Source organism: Euprymna scolopes, chromosome 29 (assembly GCF_053919585.1).
Source record: "Euprymna scolopes isolate OS-2025 chromosome 29, ASM5391958v1, whole genome shotgun sequence".
NCBI lineage: Eukaryota > Metazoa > Mollusca > Cephalopoda > Sepiida > Sepiolidae > Euprymna > Euprymna scolopes.
In genome coordinates, this window is record NC_136510.1 from 23,592,333 (window position 1) to 23,611,458 (window position 19,126).

The 19,126-nt window shown below is 33.8% G+C and overlaps 1 protein-coding gene across 1 annotated transcript in view; it reads left to right on the forward strand.

The window, feature by feature from the left end:
• Nucleotides 1–19,126, forward strand: part of LOC145252542 (cAMP-dependent protein kinase type II-beta regulatory subunit-like) — a 124,507-nt gene that overhangs the window by 41,387 nt on the left and 63,994 nt on the right. Inside the window, exon 3 of the mRNA XM_080112091.1 lies at nt 2,465–2,511. Within this exon, the coding sequence (XP_079968217.1) occupies nt 2,465–2,511 (47 nt within the window). The remainder of the gene's footprint in view (nt 1–2,464; nt 2,512–19,126) is intronic.

Genomic DNA, 19,126 nt, shown 5'->3' on the forward strand with positions numbered 1-19,126 from the left:
CTGTAATTGTATTTAATTCCTCGTCACTTTTCTGGCGAGCAGATCATTAGGGCACGATGTGTTAATGTCCAAATTAAATTATGTTTGAGCTTGTTAGGGCAGAATGAATCCCAGCGTGTATACAGCCCAGTGAGTGTTGGTTTGCGAAAATCGATGTAAGGCAACTAGATGGAGTTTTTGTTACCAAAACATCGAGAAACGCCAGGGCGGAATTATCTTCACTTTCATACGTATACTTTAACGCCGGATGCATACTGTTTAGTAACGAGAAAAATTCGTTTGCCTCCGAATTATTATCAAATAGGCAAAACGTGTCGTCTACATATCTAAAATAGACCAATGGTTTTATGGGTCCGGACATTAATTTTTCCTCATAGAATCCTACAAAAATGCTGGCCAATGTGGGTCCCAACACGGAGCCCATCGACACACCATCAATTTGCCTGTACATTACATCATTAAAGCTAAATTCAACGGATGTAATGGCAAATTTAATTAGTTCAATAAATACGTGTTCAGGAACGGAAGGTGTTGGACTTTGGCTGCGATATAAAAAGTCAGCACAAATATCTATCGTTTCTAAAACTGTGACGCAAGTAAATAAATTGCTGATATCATACGAACACATAAATTTATTTGTACACGTTGATTTTTGCATGTAGTCAGCAGAATGAAATGAATCTTTCAGACAGTATTTACTATAATAATTTGATACTGGCTGAAGAATATTGAAGATCCATTTTGCAACCTTCTGTTGTGAGGACCCTACCATAGATAGAATGGGTCTTAAGGGAATATCCGCTTTGTGTGTTTTTGGTAGGCCATATAATCTTGGACGGATAGAGCCCGAGGGTCTAATCTCACTAGTTACCTCAGAAGAAAGTAAACCACTTTTTACCCATTTAACTCATTTTTTTTCTGGAATTTAGATTCCAAAGTACGCGTGGAATCATGGCTGTCAACAGGGCCTAATTTAACAAATTTGTTACTATCGCTTAATATAAGTGACATTTTGTTGACGCATTCCTCATGATTAATTATGACTACCCCAGAGCCTTTATCGGGTCTAGTTATCACGAGGGATCTATTTTTACCTAGAGTTTTAATGACGTGAAGGTGTTCATTACGCCATTTAAACTCTTTTTTTTCTATTTCCCTACTTTTATTTTTTAGTCGCTATCCATTTTCCTTTTCTCCTCGGTCTTTTTTTTTTTTAATATAAAATGAATTCTGAAGGAATACGTCTTCCCTTCATAATTGCCTTAATAAAGTTTTGTACCCCCAAGAAAACCATGAATAATACGTATTTTATTTTATTTAAACTCAACCAGCGCTTCTAAGGAACAAAAGTCTTAACGTGAAAAACATTAATTTCAAATTTCAACACTTACTAATGATAATGTTTACAACCATTTTTTTGTTTTTGATTAATCAAAAATTGTTGCATTTTTTGTTAATTTATTTTTTATTTTCTTTTTCATGAACCGTCCTGAAACTCTTTACGTCTGTAGTTATATGTCATATCTTTTTCCAGTGAAAAAGATCAATTATTAAAAAGATGAATTATGAAATGTCTGCAGCCGTTTAATTTTTCCATATAAAACATTTGGCCTTCTGGAGCCCCTCTTCCTCACTCAGGGAGTCTTGGGGTTCTGTGGAGCCCACTTTGGGAAACTCTAACATAGGCAACTACGAGGAGCGTTCAATAAATAATGTCCCTGGCCCACTTCACATAACAGTAGAGCAACGAAACTTGCCACAGTTATAAATCTTTCTCTACATATGAACCACCTAGAGTTATGCATTTCTCCCATCGTTTCATGCAGCTGTGGAGACAGCTTTTATAGAACACCCAAGGTTGGTTCTCCAATCACAACCTAACGTCGGCATCAAGGTTGCATCATCTGAAAAACGGTTTCCTTTCAAAAACAACTTCATGGCTAGGAAGAGGTGAAAGTCAGCGGGTGCAAGGTTAGTAGACTAGGGGGTGGGGTAAAATTTTATAGCCCACATCCGTGCTTCTGATCTGGCGATATGTACATGCAAAATTTCAGCTAGTTCCGGCAAATGAGAGTGCCCCCTGGGATACGTTTTTTCCAGGAGCATTACTTCTTGGCCGCCCGTTGTAACGAGTATCATCATTATCATCATCATCTACAGTTTAGTGTTAGTTTCACATGCTGGCATGTGTTGGACGTCTTTTAGAAACAGACTTTGGAACTCTGGCGGTGTCTTTATTCACTCTCATTCTCTAAAATCCATGATCAATTCTTATGTTTTCCTTTGCCCTCCCTTTCCCCCCTGCGAATTAACTCTGCTACCTCAACGGTTATACAATCACTAACTGAAGAACTCTCGTCCATTCTTTCAATTCTGTTGATATTCCCTGTTTTTGTTTTTTTGTTTTTTTTGGGGGGGGTCTTTTTTCTGCGTTTTTTACATCCTGTATTTTTCCTTCTTTCAGTCTGTGCTGAATCTTACGACCCGGAACAAGATGAAGAAGATAAGCAAGTAAGTACCATAACGCCCCCCACCACCACCACCAACATTTTAAGCCACGCGTGCGACGAATCACGAATTTTTAAAACGAAATTACATTTATTAAAATCCATGATTTCTGAGTAACTTTTTTTTTCCAGAAAGATAAAATCCTGAATTTTATCATATAGAAAGTTGAATAATGTAAAACTTTTTCTACTATTTTTAATTAAATTTTAAATGTTAAAATTTCCCCAAAAGTTAACAATAATTGACATTTTTTTGTCTTGCACAAAAGGCGTATATAATATTTAAAAAAAAAAGGTTTTGAAAGAATTAAGTTGTTTATTTTTAGTCTAACTAAGATTTGGGGTTATTTTCTATGAGAATATGCAAAAATATTATAATATAAGTACTTGGATTTCAAATAATTCCACTTATTCATATAGGCAACCAGTTACTTCGCACCGATTTGATAGTGTTTACGTTCTTATTTATGTTTGTAGTTGATAAAAAGCAAACTACGGAAGACCAAACTTGCACAAAAAAAAAACTTATTTTTCAGTGAGGGAAATTTCAATGTATTATTAACGTTGAGGCTGGCCAGCTGTCCAGCACCAGATGGGTGACCATTTTGATGAGTTTGGTTTTTAATGTGTATGTGTGGGGGGTTAGGCTCCCAAAAATGGAGGGGGGGGGGGTTAAAGCAGAATAAAAATTAAAATTGACCCAGTCTAGAAAGATTTCTCCTTCATTGAACGAGGAAGAACTGTAAGGTTTTTTGACTACATAAGCAACCCCGAGGCTGGCCAGTACCAGATGGGTGACCATTTTGATGAGTTTGGTTTTTAATGTGTATGTGTGTGGGGGGTCAGGCTCCCCCAAATGGGGGGGGGGAATTTAAAGCAGAATAAAAATGAAACTAAACTACATAAGCAACCCTGAGGCTGCAAGTGTACGGGCCATACTAAAATAATAACTTTATTTAGAAAGCCATTCTTAACATGGGGGGTCAACTATTCTGCACTTTCACCTAATAATTCAATGAAGAAGGTTTAACCATTTTTTTTTTTACGGTGCGTATTTTTCGCAGTACAAAAAAAGTACTGTTTCTAATTTAAAATTAATTTTTCACTGTAAAGTTTCGTTTATGGCAGACGGACGAACAAATGTCCGCTATAGTTTCGGTAAAATAAAAATAAGCACGTGTAATAATAAAAATAGTAATAAATTTTTATTTACCATCCATAATTTTGTCTCGCAATGAAAAGAGAAGCGTCTCGTTTCTATGTGAGTGTGATCAACCAAAATTGGGTACTACTGTACTGATTCACGCTTGCACCGGTTTTGGCAGTCACGGAGATCTCACAAAATTATTTCAGCGCGTATGGTCCACCGTAGTCGAAAGGCGGCAAACGTTATCAAATGGGATCGAAAAACTGATGATATTTTTAACACACAGGGCATAATATTTATCGATTTTTTTTTTGTATCGATTCTTCAAAGCATTCCGTTTAATAATGGTCATGCATTATTCGGCTCGCTAAAAAAAAATTATTAATTTATTTATCAAAGATTTTAAAATGGCTTTTTTCGTATAAATATTTAAAAAAAATTTTTTTTTTTTTTTTTGCTTAACTTAAATTAATTATTTTACTTAACATATTCACCGAATTTCACACTCCAAAAGTCAAAAGCGGAATAATTAAACACAATCAAAGTTCTGATATTCAGACGTCAAAATAAGGTATGCAAACAAGTTTTTTTTTTTGTTTTTTTTTATCTATAATCCTGTTCCTTACAACAACGGGATATGTTTTGTTCAGTTTCAGATGATTATTTTAAGCATGTTTGGTACCCCCCCCAAAAAAAAACAAGGGGGGTTGTAAGCAAAAAATATATATATATAAATATCGTTTATGAAAAACACTGTTATAAAGTTCATTCTTCTCTTAATAATCGCTGAAAATTTCGTATTGATTGGATAATTACCTAATTGTTGGTAGATTTTTAAAAAGACGGTCCGTCAAAAAGTACTTAACTGCCCCCCCCCTTAGTTTTGGCAGTGCCTAGAATATACGGTGTTTGAATATACAGTGTTTGAATATACAGTGTTTGAATATACAGTGTTTGAATATATGGTTAAGCGGCAGTTTTAGTCATTTAGAACCGCTTTAAAGCTTCACCGCTCACTCATTTTTCGACTAAATTTCAAACAATTATTACAGCCTATAGACCACCTTCTCAGCTATATTGTGAAAATTTTTCAATTTTCGTTCAGTAAAACAAAAGTTATGATGAATTTACTGGTGTTCAAAATCGTAATTTCCATAGCAACCACGTCGCTTCAGCGACTACTGTTGCTACCAATTCACTGCTATCGCGAAAAGAGAAGTAACAGGTGAAACAGAGAGAATGAAAAGGACATAATTGGGGGATTTTATTGAAAGCATACGAGTGCCGTACATTGTTATTACATGTGTTTATGGGGGGGGGGGCAAAAAATAAGACTGAAATTAAACAAAGAACAAGTAAATTTACTGGAAGCCTGAAAAAATCATGGATTACAATAGAAAAATGCGAGCATTAAAAGTAATATGGTTAAGCTTAAACATGGAAAAGTAAAGGACTAGTTGTTAAAACTGGAAAAGAAAAGGGCAAGATATTCTAGTAAAAAATATAAATTTATAACTTAAAATATTGCTGCATTAAGAATTTTTTAATTCCATTTATATTATATAATCAATTCTTAATGCTGCAATATTTTAAGTTATAAATTGATTATATTTTTTACTAGAATATCTTGTCCCTTTTTTCCAGTTTTAACAACTAGTCCTATACTTTTCCATGTTTAAGCTTAACCATATTACTTTTCATGCTCGCATTTTTCTATTGATTCTCTACACACGTGGACAATTGCACACGTGTGTCCTAATTCTTATGAGAACTGTTCTAAAAGGTATGTATCCTATTTTTTTAACTAAAAAATAAGAAACGTTGAAGAACTGTGAAGACGTGGGTAGTACCATTAAAACGTGCAACCTTTTACACCCCAGAATTTATTTTTCTACATAGTCACCACCATTCTTAATGCACTTTTGCCAGAGATGGGGTGGCAGCTGCATATGGGCGTCCAGAGCATTCTTTGTCACTCCTATCGCTCTCGCCACTTTGAAATCGACAAACCCATCTCCTAACTTCATCAGCTTCGTAAACATGCACCATAAACAGGTGCCGGTGAATGTTGATTGGTCCAATTTTTTCTGCATGAAGGAATCCAATGACACATCTTTGCTTCTGACGCATGTCCACGACAGGGTTGTTTCAAACCGTCAATATCTGCAACAGAGAGATGAAACTTTCAGATCATGAATACATAAGTTCAGTAATCACGATAATGAAATTTGCAATCCCTTCTGATTCATTCGGGCAGAATAAAAAATAGGAGGCATTACTTTTGGAACGCCGCTCGCATATCAACAATATATCACTCGTGCATCGGACAGAAAAAGATAGTCAAGAAACACTTGAATACTGTAACATTTAGCTTATTAATAGTTTGTCATGAGGAATAACTAATCCTATCAAACAAAGGAGTATGATTAAATCAAGCGATTGCCTGCTCTAGGCAGGAACCCACTGTGGTGCATCAGGAGGAAGCTTCACAAGCCTCCTCGCAGTGACTTAGTCTGCAATACATTGTAGTCTACGTTGCACTTTAGAGAACCTACGGTTGCCTTTATGAAATTATTTTTATATAATGACTTGAATTAAAGTTTAAAATGCAACAGTCAAGTATCATGGTTCAGTTGTGCACTAAATAGAAACGTGCCCTGCCATATAATAAAAAAAAGCATACTGTTGATTTTATACGCTGGTTCTTTCTGCTTGTGCAATGATAAAACTTCTCAAATGCACTTGTGATGTTAGGCTGTATATGGGTGTGAACTTTGGTTAAAATCAAACTGTTCCTTCTTTAATGGGATTTTCTTCAGTTATCAATTTTCGGTAATTATCGGAAGTGTTCTGATACAAAACCAATCTAAGAACACTCCCAGGCACGTAAGGTATATGTGTGTGAGATTTCCAAAAAAAATTGGCCACACGTTTTGGAGTCCATAGGGAACTCTCACACACACACACACACACACACACGAGTGCCTTTTACATATAAGTAGAGATTTTACACTACTTTTATGCTCCCTTCCGAAGATATGACGCTACTTAACCTTATGTTTAGAATCCGTATTCAAATTTTGGATCGATTAGGTTTCAAGGACCCCAGAAAATAGACAACTGACTTGCGTGCACTGTAAACAAACGGATCATAGACCTGATTTGATTTGCTTTCCATCACAATGTCAATTTTTAATATAGGGAAAGATTTATTAGTTTCCCCCCCACCTCCACCTCGAAAAAGGAGGGATTGGACCTAGTAATTTACTCCCGTTCATCCGTTTGTACTTTGTTCAATAACTATGCATTGGATATTTTTAAAATTTTACACAAACATTAGTCATGGTGAAAGTAAATTTTTGCCAGAACGGATTTTCCTGGATTAACTCTGGTTGCCTGCCTAGGGAGCATTATAGCAGTAAAATTGCCCTCAAATCGTTCGTCCTATCGTTTGCTGACATTTTTCTCAATAACCACGCCTTGGATTTTTTTTTTTTATTTGCACAAACAATAGTCATGGCGAAAGTAAATTTTTCACTTGCGGAAGGAGACCCCACATACTCGGCTTGTTTTAAGAGAATAAAAAGTGGGGATGCTAAATATTTATTTATTTTTGGTGGGTTTTTTTTTTTTTTTTTTTTTTTACAAAATGTTCTAATAAACAAACGAGTCCTGGTTTGTCAAAACCAAAGATTCTATTTTGGGAGGGAGAATACACTTTAAGCGTCCTAATTTGTCAGAATATTATCCATTTATTCATAATGTGCACACTGCACAGCTCAACCGGAAAGAAAAAAAAACTGATATAAACGAGAAGTCATCTCTTTCATTTTGCTTATTTTCTGGGGTCGTTGAATCCTAATTGATTCTAAATTCTTACCAAAATCTATTACATGATTTTGATCCGAGAAAAGTTCTACAATTTAAAGCTTAAGCTTAAGGGGTCTTAAGAAGAAACTGAAATTCAAGGAGTTTAATTGGTGTCTATTGACTATGGATCAAATTCAATGCAAATCTGAAATATTTGAATTCTCGAATGAGAGCTTTTGCCCATATTTTGCCCCCTAAAAACCCTTTAAAATACTCCAAAGAAAAGTGAAATTTGGGTAATATTTATTGGTTGATGTCTAATACCTATTATTAAAATTTCATAATAATTGGTCATACATTTTGGAATCCATAAGGAACAAACTTGTACGCACACACACACAAACAACGTGCCTTTTTAAATATAAATTTGAATATTTGAATTTTCCCATATTATATATTAATTTGAATATTTAAATTTTCACATATTATATTTACATTTGAATATTTAAATTTTCACATATTATATTTACATTTGAATATTTAAATTTTCACATATTATATATTAATTTGAATATTTAAATTTTCACATATATATTAATTTGAATATTTAAATTTTCACACATTATATATTAATTTGAATATTTGAATTTTCACATAGATATTAATTTGAATATTTAAATTTTCACATATTATATATTAATTTGAATATTTAAATTTTCACATATTATATATTAATTTGAATATTTAAATTTTCACATTATATATACATTTGAATATTTAAATTTTCACACATTATATATTAATTTGAATATTTGAATTTTCACATATTATATATTAATTTGAATGTTTAAATTTTCACATATTATATATTAATTTGAATATTTAAATTTTCACATTATATATACATTTGAATATTTAAATTTTCACACATTATATATTAATTTGGATATTTGAATTTTCACATATTATATATTAATTTGAATATTTAAATTTTCACACATTATATATTAATTTGAATATTTGAATTTTCACAAAGTGCTTCACCCCATTTTTACACCTCTTGTATAAAACTAACTCAAACTAAATACAACCCACGTTTGGGCTCCTTACGCTTACTAGCTGTGTTTCAAAAGTTATAATGATCGGTTAATTAGTTTAGAAGTGGACACTATACATCCAAATATATGAACATACAAAACTTTTACTCCATTAAAAGCAGAAAAAGCTTATAACCCATTGACTTAGAATGAATACTTTATGCCAATTTTTTTTGACAGGGGATTACCACATTATCAAGGCCCGTGGGCCACTCAAGGATAAGGGCTTATGCCAAATTGATAGTTGAATATGAATTTGTGTTTATTTTTATAATAAATACTAATTCTTATTAATCCCTACCTGTGCATCGAACAGATACCATAATACCTAGTTCGCTGACCTTTATCATAACAAAGGTCCATACAAAATTTCAGTCAGATTGGTCCAGTAGTTTCCGAGAAAAGGTGAGATTAAATGCGGCATTGCGGTGACTAATCCTTATTAATCACTCACTGTACAACTGTAATGTTGTATGGGAACCAACACGTGGTAGCTTCAGTCGCAAAGGAGACAAAGAATAGAAAATAACTTCAGCTTTCTTCTATTTTTTTTTTTTTTTGTACCACATTTATTTCCCCATTCTCTCATTACCGCTGTGACGTCTCTCACGTGATCGTCTTCTCGAGCGCCATTCCCTCCTCTAACGTGATCTCGAACATTATCTCCATCACTAACGTGATCTCCTTTTTAAAGTCTTTATTTTTTTTCCTTAGCGATGACGTCATTGCGCATGCATTTGCATCCGCGCATCCGCGCTGTTACACAACGAGCGGATACTTAGTTCGCTGCAACTTATCATGACAAAGGTCGATACAAAATTTCAGGCAGATTGGTCCTGTAGTTTCTGAGTAAAAGCGAAACGGGCAAACAGACAGATATATATATATATATATATATATATATATATATATATATATATATATATATATATATATATATATATATATATATGTACGTAACTTGACGTAGAGATATCAAATGGGTGTTTATTGCATGATAATAGATCAGCGAATATTAAGACGGGGGTGGGGGGTGAGAGAATTTTTTTTTTTTTTTCTTTTATGTTCATCACCGACCCTCCACTCACCCCTGTCTTCCCTTCTTCAAACTTCGTGGGAACAAATCGAAAGTAATGACATATGTCGAAGTTATAACCTGATAGTCTGCTTCCGAGGGTAGGGAAATATGACTCTCACCCCCACCCCCACCCAGCACCCATCTTCCCCACCACCACCACTTAATCAGATTTCAGTGAAAGTTTTCACCTTTTCATGACATTGAATTTCGAATGAAAGTCATAGTTTTGTTTTGTTTTGTTTTTGTTACCTTTTTTTTTTTAATGTCAATAGTGATGGGAGATCGATAAACTTGCAAAAGAAAAACACAATTTGTTCTCTTCTTTTCTTTTTTCTTTCTTTATTTCCCCTTAGTTTTCCCCTTTCTTCCCCTCTTTCGTTTCCCCTTTTTTCTTACTTCTTTTTCTCCTCTTTCTTTTCCCCTTTTATTCTTTTCGCCTTTTTTCTTTTTCTTTTCCCCCTTTTCATTTCTGTTTCTTTTTCCTCTTTTCCTTTCTTTTTCTTCGTTCTTTTTCTTTTTTCTCTTTTTTCTTTAGTTTCGCTTTTTCTTCTTGCTTTTCCGCTCATTCTCTTTTCTTTCTTTTCCCCTTTTCTTCTTTTCAGCTTTTTCCTTTTCTTTTTTCTTTCCCTATTGCTTTTTTCTTCATTCTTTTTCCTTTTTCTTCTTTCCCCTATTTTTATTTCTTTTCCTCTTTCTTTTCCGCTCTTTTTCTTTCTTTTCCTTTTTTCCATTTTTTTTTTTTTCGTTTTTCCCCCTTTTTTCTTTTTCTTCATTATTTTTCATTTTTCTTCTTTTCCCCTATTTTTCTTCTTTGGTTTCCCTGTTCCTTTTTTTCTTTTTCTTTCTTTTTTCCTCTCTTCTTTCTTTTTCCTCTCTTCTTTCTTTTCCTTTTTTCTATTCTTCTCATCTCCATCTTTCTTTTCCCCTTATTTCTTTTCCGTTTTTTTTTTTTGCCTTTTTTCTTTTCTCTTTTTCCCTACTTTTTCTTCATTCTTTTTCCTTTTTCTCCTCTTTTTCTTCTTTCTTTTCTGTTCTTTCTCTTTCTCTCCTTTTTTTTTCTTTTCTCCTTTCTTTTTTCCAGAAAAAAGAAAAAGAATGTAGAAAAAGTATGAAAAAAAGAGAAAGAAGGAGAGAAAAAGAAAGAAGTTTCTTCTTTGTTTTTCCGTTTTCTTTTTCTTTTTTCCTTTTTTCCTTTTTCTTTCTTTCTTTTTCAGTTCTTTCTCTCCCTTTTTTGTTTCTTTCTTTTTCCTTCTTTTCGTTCTTTTACCCTTTCCTTCTTTCTTTTATCCGTATCTCCTTTTCTCTCTCCTGCTCTTTTTCTTTCTTTCTCTCTCTCTCCTCCTTCATTTTTTCTCTCCCTCTTCTCCTTCCTCTCTCATCATCTTACCTTCTCTTTTTCCTCTTTTCTTTCTCTTTCTTTCCTCTTTCCTCTCTCTCCCTTTCCTCCTTCCTTATCTCTCCCTCCTCTCTTTTCGTTTCTCTCTCCTCTCTTTTCGTTTCTCTCCCTCCTCTATTTCCTTTCTCTCTCCTTTCTCTTTCTTTTCTCTCCCTCTTCTTCCTTTCTCTTTCTTTTTATCTTTCCTTTCTTTCTCTTCCTCTTCTTTCCCGAATCCATTTTTTCTCACTTCTTCATAAATATCTATTTTTGTTTCGTAAATAATCCAAAATAAATCTGGTTTCTTTGATTTCATTTTCTAAGAAATAATAAAAAAATCATAAAACAAAACATTTCATTGTTCTCAACTCTTCAACTTCCAAAGCGACAATAAAAGTACAGAATTGCTAAATATAAGGAAAATGTTGATCTTTTAATAGAATTTGACTTTTAACATAAAAAAAAAAAAAAAATTTATTTTCCAATATGAAAATTGATTTTTTTTTTTTAAATATCAGAAATAAAAACTGATCAAATTTCAGTTTAGTTTTTGTTTTGTTTTTTTTATCCGGCATTTTCTTTCTTTTCTTTTCTTTTTTTACTTTTAATTTAATAATATTTATACATGATTATTTAAGTTTTTGATAATTGTGCATAAAACAAGACCCTAACTTTTAAACACGCCAGCAGATGGCGCCCGTGTCTGTCAATTAAGGTATAGAAACACAAAATGGACACAATTTTCAGTTTACAGAAACTTTTGGCTTGTAAACTTAATTTATACTTCTTGGTTTTATATATATATATATATATATATATATATATATATATATATATATATATATATATATATATATATACTAGCAGATGTACCTGGTGTTGCCCGATATTAAACGAAACGTTAATTTCCTTGAAAATGAAGTAAAAAAATCGGAAAGAAACTGAAACATGTGCATGCGAGTATTATGTTTGTTTTTTGTTTTTTCGAAACCGTTCACTTCTTGCAAGTAAAAAAAAACTGAAGCTGAGATCGAAACCAAAACCTAAAAACAGTAAGTCAAGTACGATAGCTATTAGGCCACTTTGCCACGATCTTTTAAAAAGTGTTTTCAAACCCTGTGAAAGAAACGGTTGACAAACAGATAAAAGTCTGGTGAGCCCCAAGTACCAATTCTTCAATTTTGGTTCCTTAGCAGCCCTTTTTTTCTGGATGAAAACCGACTTAAAAAAAATTTCACATGTCTCAATATCCTATATACCAAATTTTAAGTCTGGAGATCAAAAGATTTGTTGAGTATATAGGTTGAGAAGTGTCCTCTCTCTCACACACACACACACACACACACACACACGCGCGCAGACATTCTCACTTTTATAAATAGATATATTTCGATTAAAAATTAGTGCAAACCTGACCTTGTACAACGTGCCATCCATTTCAGGAAAGGGATAAAGAAAAAAAAAATGGACGCTCCTGCTATTTATGGACTTGTGGTCACGTGAGGTAATGAGAGGTGGGGGAAATATGCAAATGAAATGCAGTCGGGTCTTTTTTTGTTTTTGTTTTTGTTTTGTTTTTTTTTCCAAATAAAAAGCCTATGTGTTGGCGAGAGAGGGTGTGCGCTGGGGTTTGATACTGATAATTATGAGGAGAACATAACGGTTGAGCATTCTTTCTTTGGAATTTACTTTCTAATATTACCAACATATTTAACTGCATATATATATATATATATATATATATATATATATATATATATATATATATATATATATATATATATATATATATGCATGTCTGCTACGAGCGACTGGGGACCGCCTGTGCTTTTTATTCTCCCCTTGACATTCCATCATTCAGAGGAAGCCGGTTCAATCTCCCTAAGGTGAACGCTGTACTCCAACAACAGCATATGTCTGTAGAATCGTGGTAAATTTAATCGATGGAAATTGTGATAGGGTAAACTCCTCTCCACCATTTATTTAGCCTCTCTCTCTGATTGCTGATATATGCAAGTTCAGATTCCGACCTCGGTCTGGCAAAAACGGAGTCATTTCAATGGCCTTTTATCTGTTTATGTTGAAGCATTATTTCTGGGTAATTTTAAGGGGTCAACCCTCCCAGGCTTTGCCTCCCATCTTTCGGTTGAAGTAAGTTTATTGCTTACTGCTTGAGGTGGCTTGACCAGGGAATGCCAACGAGGCTGCTCAGGCAATTTTTAATAGGCCAGTGTATTCCTCCTTGAGAAGCGCTGACTTGATTCTCTTCATGTTCTGGTGTTGTGTCATATGTTCCTGCAGTTGGAAGAAAGTAGATAACAACGATTTGTGGCAGTTATGGCTCTTTGCCTTGATTATTATCGTCAGAACACAGAGTTTAGGTTTTAAAAAGGAGGCTCATGGAGTAAGCTGATATACCTGTTTCAGGAATAATAGACGGATACTCTAAATTTATATATCTGTAGATAGAATGTGTGTATGAGGACAATTCCCAACCTATATACTCAACGAATTTTTGATCTGCAGACTTGAAATTTGGTATATAGTGTATTCAGACATGTGGAAAACTTTTAATCGGTTTTAATCTGGTAAAAAAAAAAGGTTGCTGAGGGGGGTAAAAATTGAAAATATGGTACTTGGGGGCATCAGATTCTGTTTGCTCTTTCACAAATGCGCATGCGTGAATGGTTCAAATTACAGATTCCTTATGTTAAGAATAAGTAGGTTTGAAAACACTTCTTAAAGATTGTGTCAAGCTGGCGTAATGGTTATCATACTTACTGTCTTTAGGTTTTGGTTTTGATTTCAGCTCGAGTATTTTTTTCTTACTTATAAGACGTGAACTGTTTAGAAAAAATATAATCTCATGCACATGTCTCAGTTTCTTTGGGGGGGGGGGGGTTACTTCATTTTTTTTAAAGGAATTTAATGTTACATTTAATACCGGGCAATGCCGGGTACATGTGCTAGTATAGCTATATTTCAAACGTTATTGGATAGCGATCTGTAGCAGTTATGGCTCCAGAATCATGACGCGTACTTCATAACATACTTTTGTTAATACAGCTTTTGTTAATTATGCCGCTGTGTTTGTGTTGATAATTACCGGCTCGCAAGACCAAAATATGAGTGACGAGAGATTGAAGACTTGCATTCCCATAGAAATATATTTGGTGAATGTTTTATTGCTTCTTCTGCATTATCCAATTAATTTATCTCATAAATATGGGGAAATTAAATAATTGCGACAGTAATCGGGTTTAAACTTGGTCTTTTATGTTCATGGATTCGTTTAGATATACTAGTGATGGGACAATCCCAATATTTTTCCTCGATTCCCATACAGTTACCAATTCTGGTTTAAATTTCCGATTCCGATACAATTACCGATTCTGATTCTTTTGAAATCATTAATTATTTTGCTATAGAGTTTTGTTTTGTTTTTTTTTTTGTCTTTTTTGCTGGGGAGGGGGGGGGTGGATTGTCGTAATACATACATTTGCGATAACGTAAAAAAAACACTTGTGGGTAGTGGGAATCTATAGATTTTAGTATATTTTTCCCCCTCTGTAAAACATTTATAACGAACACTCGTCTAGCTACACCAACTATCAGCAATTTCCTCTACTCTCTACATGTGCCTGAAACTAAACGAAAATTCCATGAAAACGTTTCTTTCCTATAACTGTTCCCCTGTGTAACTTTATACCGCAGGTCTGCTTTCCAATCATTATACTCTTCCTCACCGACCACCTGGCACTCATTAACCCTTATCCATGAATAACCTTTGGGCCTTAATAAGTGATGATTCTCTTGTAAATAAAAAAAAATTATAATTATATAGTGCAGTTGCATATTTCTTTCATGTTAGATTATCTGTATACCTATAAAGTTGAGTTTTTTTTTGTTTTGTTTTTTTTTCTTTTTGAGGGGTGCGCTCACTCTGACATTGATATTAAAAGCCTACTTTATCTATTTAAAAATTATTAAAACAAATTTTTTAATATACTCAGTCATGAATATGCGAGCGATTACATGAAGGTTAACTAATTTGCATATCCCTTCCATAAACAAGCGTTAATTAATTACTTATTCATTTTTTATGGTTTCTTATTAGATGATTGGTTTGATTTCACTATTACACTGAATTCTATTTATGCATAGTTTCTACATTCTGCATAATTGCATAGAATTGAAGATGAAAACTTTGTAGAACACAGAAACATTTTTATATCTATCTATCTATCTATCTCCTTCTCTCTCTCTCTATCTATCTATCTATCTATATATATATATAATAATTGGCTGAAAATGCGAAGCTCGTTGTTTGTTTATTTACGAACAGACGATTTGAGCACTATAAAGGTAGTGGCGGGTGTCTATTTAAATAGACATTCCGACGAGTTATTTACGGGCGTCAATTCCATGGTCAAGTGGGAGAACCGCTGACTGTCAACACGACGGTTCTCGGTTCAATCCTTGGCTTGGGAGAGATGCTAGTCTAGCGGCACTGATGAGTTGTGATACAACGAAACAGGACTGTATGTTGATGACTACAAATATATTTTAAAAAGCCCCCCTCTTTGGGTAGAGCACTGTTGTAAATAATCTCATCGGCTACTTAATTGGCTGAAAATGCGAAGCTCGTTGTTTGTTTATTTACGAACAGACGATTTGAGCACTATAAAGGTAGTGGCGGGTGTCTATTTAAATAGACATTCCGACGAGTTATTTACGGGCGTCAATTCCATGGTCAAGTGGGAGAACCGCTGACTGTCAACACGACGGTTCTCGGTTCAATCCTTGGCTTGGGAGAGATGCTAGTCTAGCGGCACTGATGAGTTGTGATACAACGAAACAGGACTGTATGTCGATGACTACAAATATATTTATATATATATATATATATATATATATATATATATATATATATATATATATATATATATATATAAAAGAAATAAAAATTACAATAAGTTTACCAAGGTAATCAAAATGGTAAACTTAAAATATATTATAAATATTAAAGAGTTAATATTTACAAGTAAAGTAATCTCAACCAGATGTAAAAGCTCAATAAAACCGAAAAGGAAATAGAGCTTATAATATGAACAAATGATTAATAAAACATGTTAAAAAAACATCTTGAAAAAGAGTTAAAAACATATTTAATTTTAAAAAGGAAGCACAAGATAAGTGGATAGTCCTTAATCCGCAGAGTTTCAAAGAAATACTCTCCTTCTCATCAGAGGGCAGGAATTAGCAAAATACCATATTCCCTCTGCTTAACTTATTTTGTTTTCAAGTAAGATCTTTGACTTACTTGTTGTTTCATCAAATACTTCTGCATGCAAAATCCGATCCCGCATTTTGCTAATTCCTGAAGGAGAGTATTTCTTTGAAACTCCGCAGATTAAGGACTATCCATTTATCTAGTGTTTCCTTTTCAGATTAAATATGTTTTTAACTCATTTCAAAGTGTTTTTTAACATATTTTATTAACTGTTTGCTCATATTATAAGCTCTATTTCCTATTTGGTTTTATCGAGCTTTTATATCTGGCTAAGATAATTTTATAAATATTAATTCTTTAATATTTATAATTTACTTTAATTTTACCATCTTGGATCATTTTGGTAAATTTAGTTGTAATTTTCATTTTATATATATATATATATATATATATATATATATATATATATATATATATATATATGTGTGTGTGTGTGTGTGACCTTGTTGGGTTGAGTGCAAAAAGTCTCTATGAAACTCCTGTCTAAAAATTTTGTCTACAGAGTCGAAATTTGATATATAGGGTATTTGGACCTGTAGCACACTTTCGATTTGGTTTTTAGTCAGCAAAAATTGCTGCTAATAGTTAAAATTGAAAACAAAACAGTCGACCTTGGAAGGAGTAGTCGACTAAACATGCTTACGTGCACAAATCTACGTTCATAGGTTAAACAAGATTATTTTGGAATTATTTATATACGTATTGGCATGGCTCAGAGGCTCAGGAATGAGGCTGGAGAGTTGTATGTTTTGGTTTCGATTCTAGCTGATGGTACCTAAGTCATATATGTATATTTTTTTAGTTTTGATCTCACTACTATATATTAGGTTCAATATAATAATCGATAGAGAATTGTCTCTGTAATAATAAATACATAATCTGCGTTAAAATATCATATTTAAGCGTATCTTACAACCGGGCAACGCAGGGCGGCCTGCTAGTGTTTAAATAAAATTGTACATTTACTTATGACGGACACCGTATATGAGTATTTGTTAAAGTATATGATGTAGACGTTTGGTTCTTATTGCCTGTTTGTTTTAAATATTATATTAACTTTAGAAATTCTATCGTTTTTTTTTTTGTTTTCTTTTTTTTTTTGTTTTTTTAAAGCAAAGACAAAAAGGATTGTTTTTCGTGTTTTAAAAAGATTGAAATCCGAGTTTTGTCAGCTGTTGACCTTCTGCATATTCTCTTTCTGTGAAAACGGATCTGACAAAAATATCTTTTCCCTTCAAATAAACTGGTGCACCAGTGTTCTTTCAGTTGATACCCTAACCCTGACCCTTGCCCTCCAAAACATCCCAATATTCTTTTCATGGGAATCAGCATGTTAAGTATGTATGCCAGTGGTATTCACCCTACGCGGGTTGAACCGGCTTCCTCCAAAGGAGGAAGTGTCATGGGACTATGAAATTCACAAACAGCCTGTTTCTGCTTTATCTTTATCGTTATTTTCATAGCAAGTGCTCGTCTGAGCTCGAATCTACACCCCCCCTGGCCTGACTTTCACAAAAAAAAACACTCGTCTAGCTGAAACCACTATCAATAATTTCCCCTACTCTTTATCTGCGCCTAAACATAAACATAGATTCCATGAACAAGGCTTCTTTCTTAGAACTGCATGCCTGTGGAACTCTGTTCCGTTCCCCTGCTTTCCAACTGACTACAATATGGTTGTCTTCAAGTCCAATGTAAACAAGTTCACCTTAAGTTATCCAATTTACCAGATTTCCACTACTAATGATTACTAAATTTTCCTATTGACTACTGTACACTCATTAAACCTTATCCTCGAGTGGCCTTTGGGCCTTGATAAATGGTGACTTCTTTGTTAAAAAAAAAAAAAACTTCCCCAGTTGAACGTATATCTTGGTCAGGGGAGATGATGATGTTAGGGTTTTGCAGTTTTTTGCGGGGAGGGGTCAATGTCATCCTAAATACAGCGACTGGTATTCCCAAATGGTCACCCATCTGGTACTGACCAAACTCAACGTTGCTTAACGTTCAGTAATTTAATGAGAACCTGTGTATCAGTGTGATTATGCCGTATATATGCAAAAAAAAAAAGTGATTTAATTTATGAAAAAGTTCTTCAACTTTCAAAGAAATAAATCTTTTTTTCAGAACCAATAAATTATTAATAATCTCTATTTCTGCTGTTTTCCATGGAGCCCGTAGCAATACATTTCTCGCCAGCTCTTGCTTATTCTGTTGGCAGTACCCGGCAAATCGTAAACGTTGCTCCTTGATGGTACGATATATAGCAAGTAGGTTGCCATAAAGTTGCTGCTTATCAAGATATATTTAATCCGTATACCACGAACAGTGTTAAATATATCTTGGCAAGATCATCCCATGAAGCAGCAACTTTATGGCAACCTACCTGCCATATCTACTACCATCAGGGAGTGACATCTACAATTTGCATAGGCTCATGAAATCGGCGTACATCTAGCAATTTACACATGACATCAGTTGTGATCCTGAAGATCTGAGGCAGCTGATGGAAGACAGGGAAATCTGGAGAGAGGGAGAGAGAGAGAGGGAGAGAGTCACATTGATCCGGGCAAGGAGCCCAACCAGATAGATAAATAGATCTCTACTACTATATAAAAGAACTGCGTGTGTGTTGGGGGGGGGGGAGAGTTTTTTTTTTTTTGTTTTTTGTTTTTTTTTAATTCAATTTTCACCCCAAACAAGGCAATCCTTGGCCTTTTGGTTAAGATCAAAGTGTAGTATCTGTTCTTCAGAAGCTGCACTTCTATTTCTTGTTCTCTTTCGATGGAGGAGAAATCCTTCACGACTGAGACAATTTT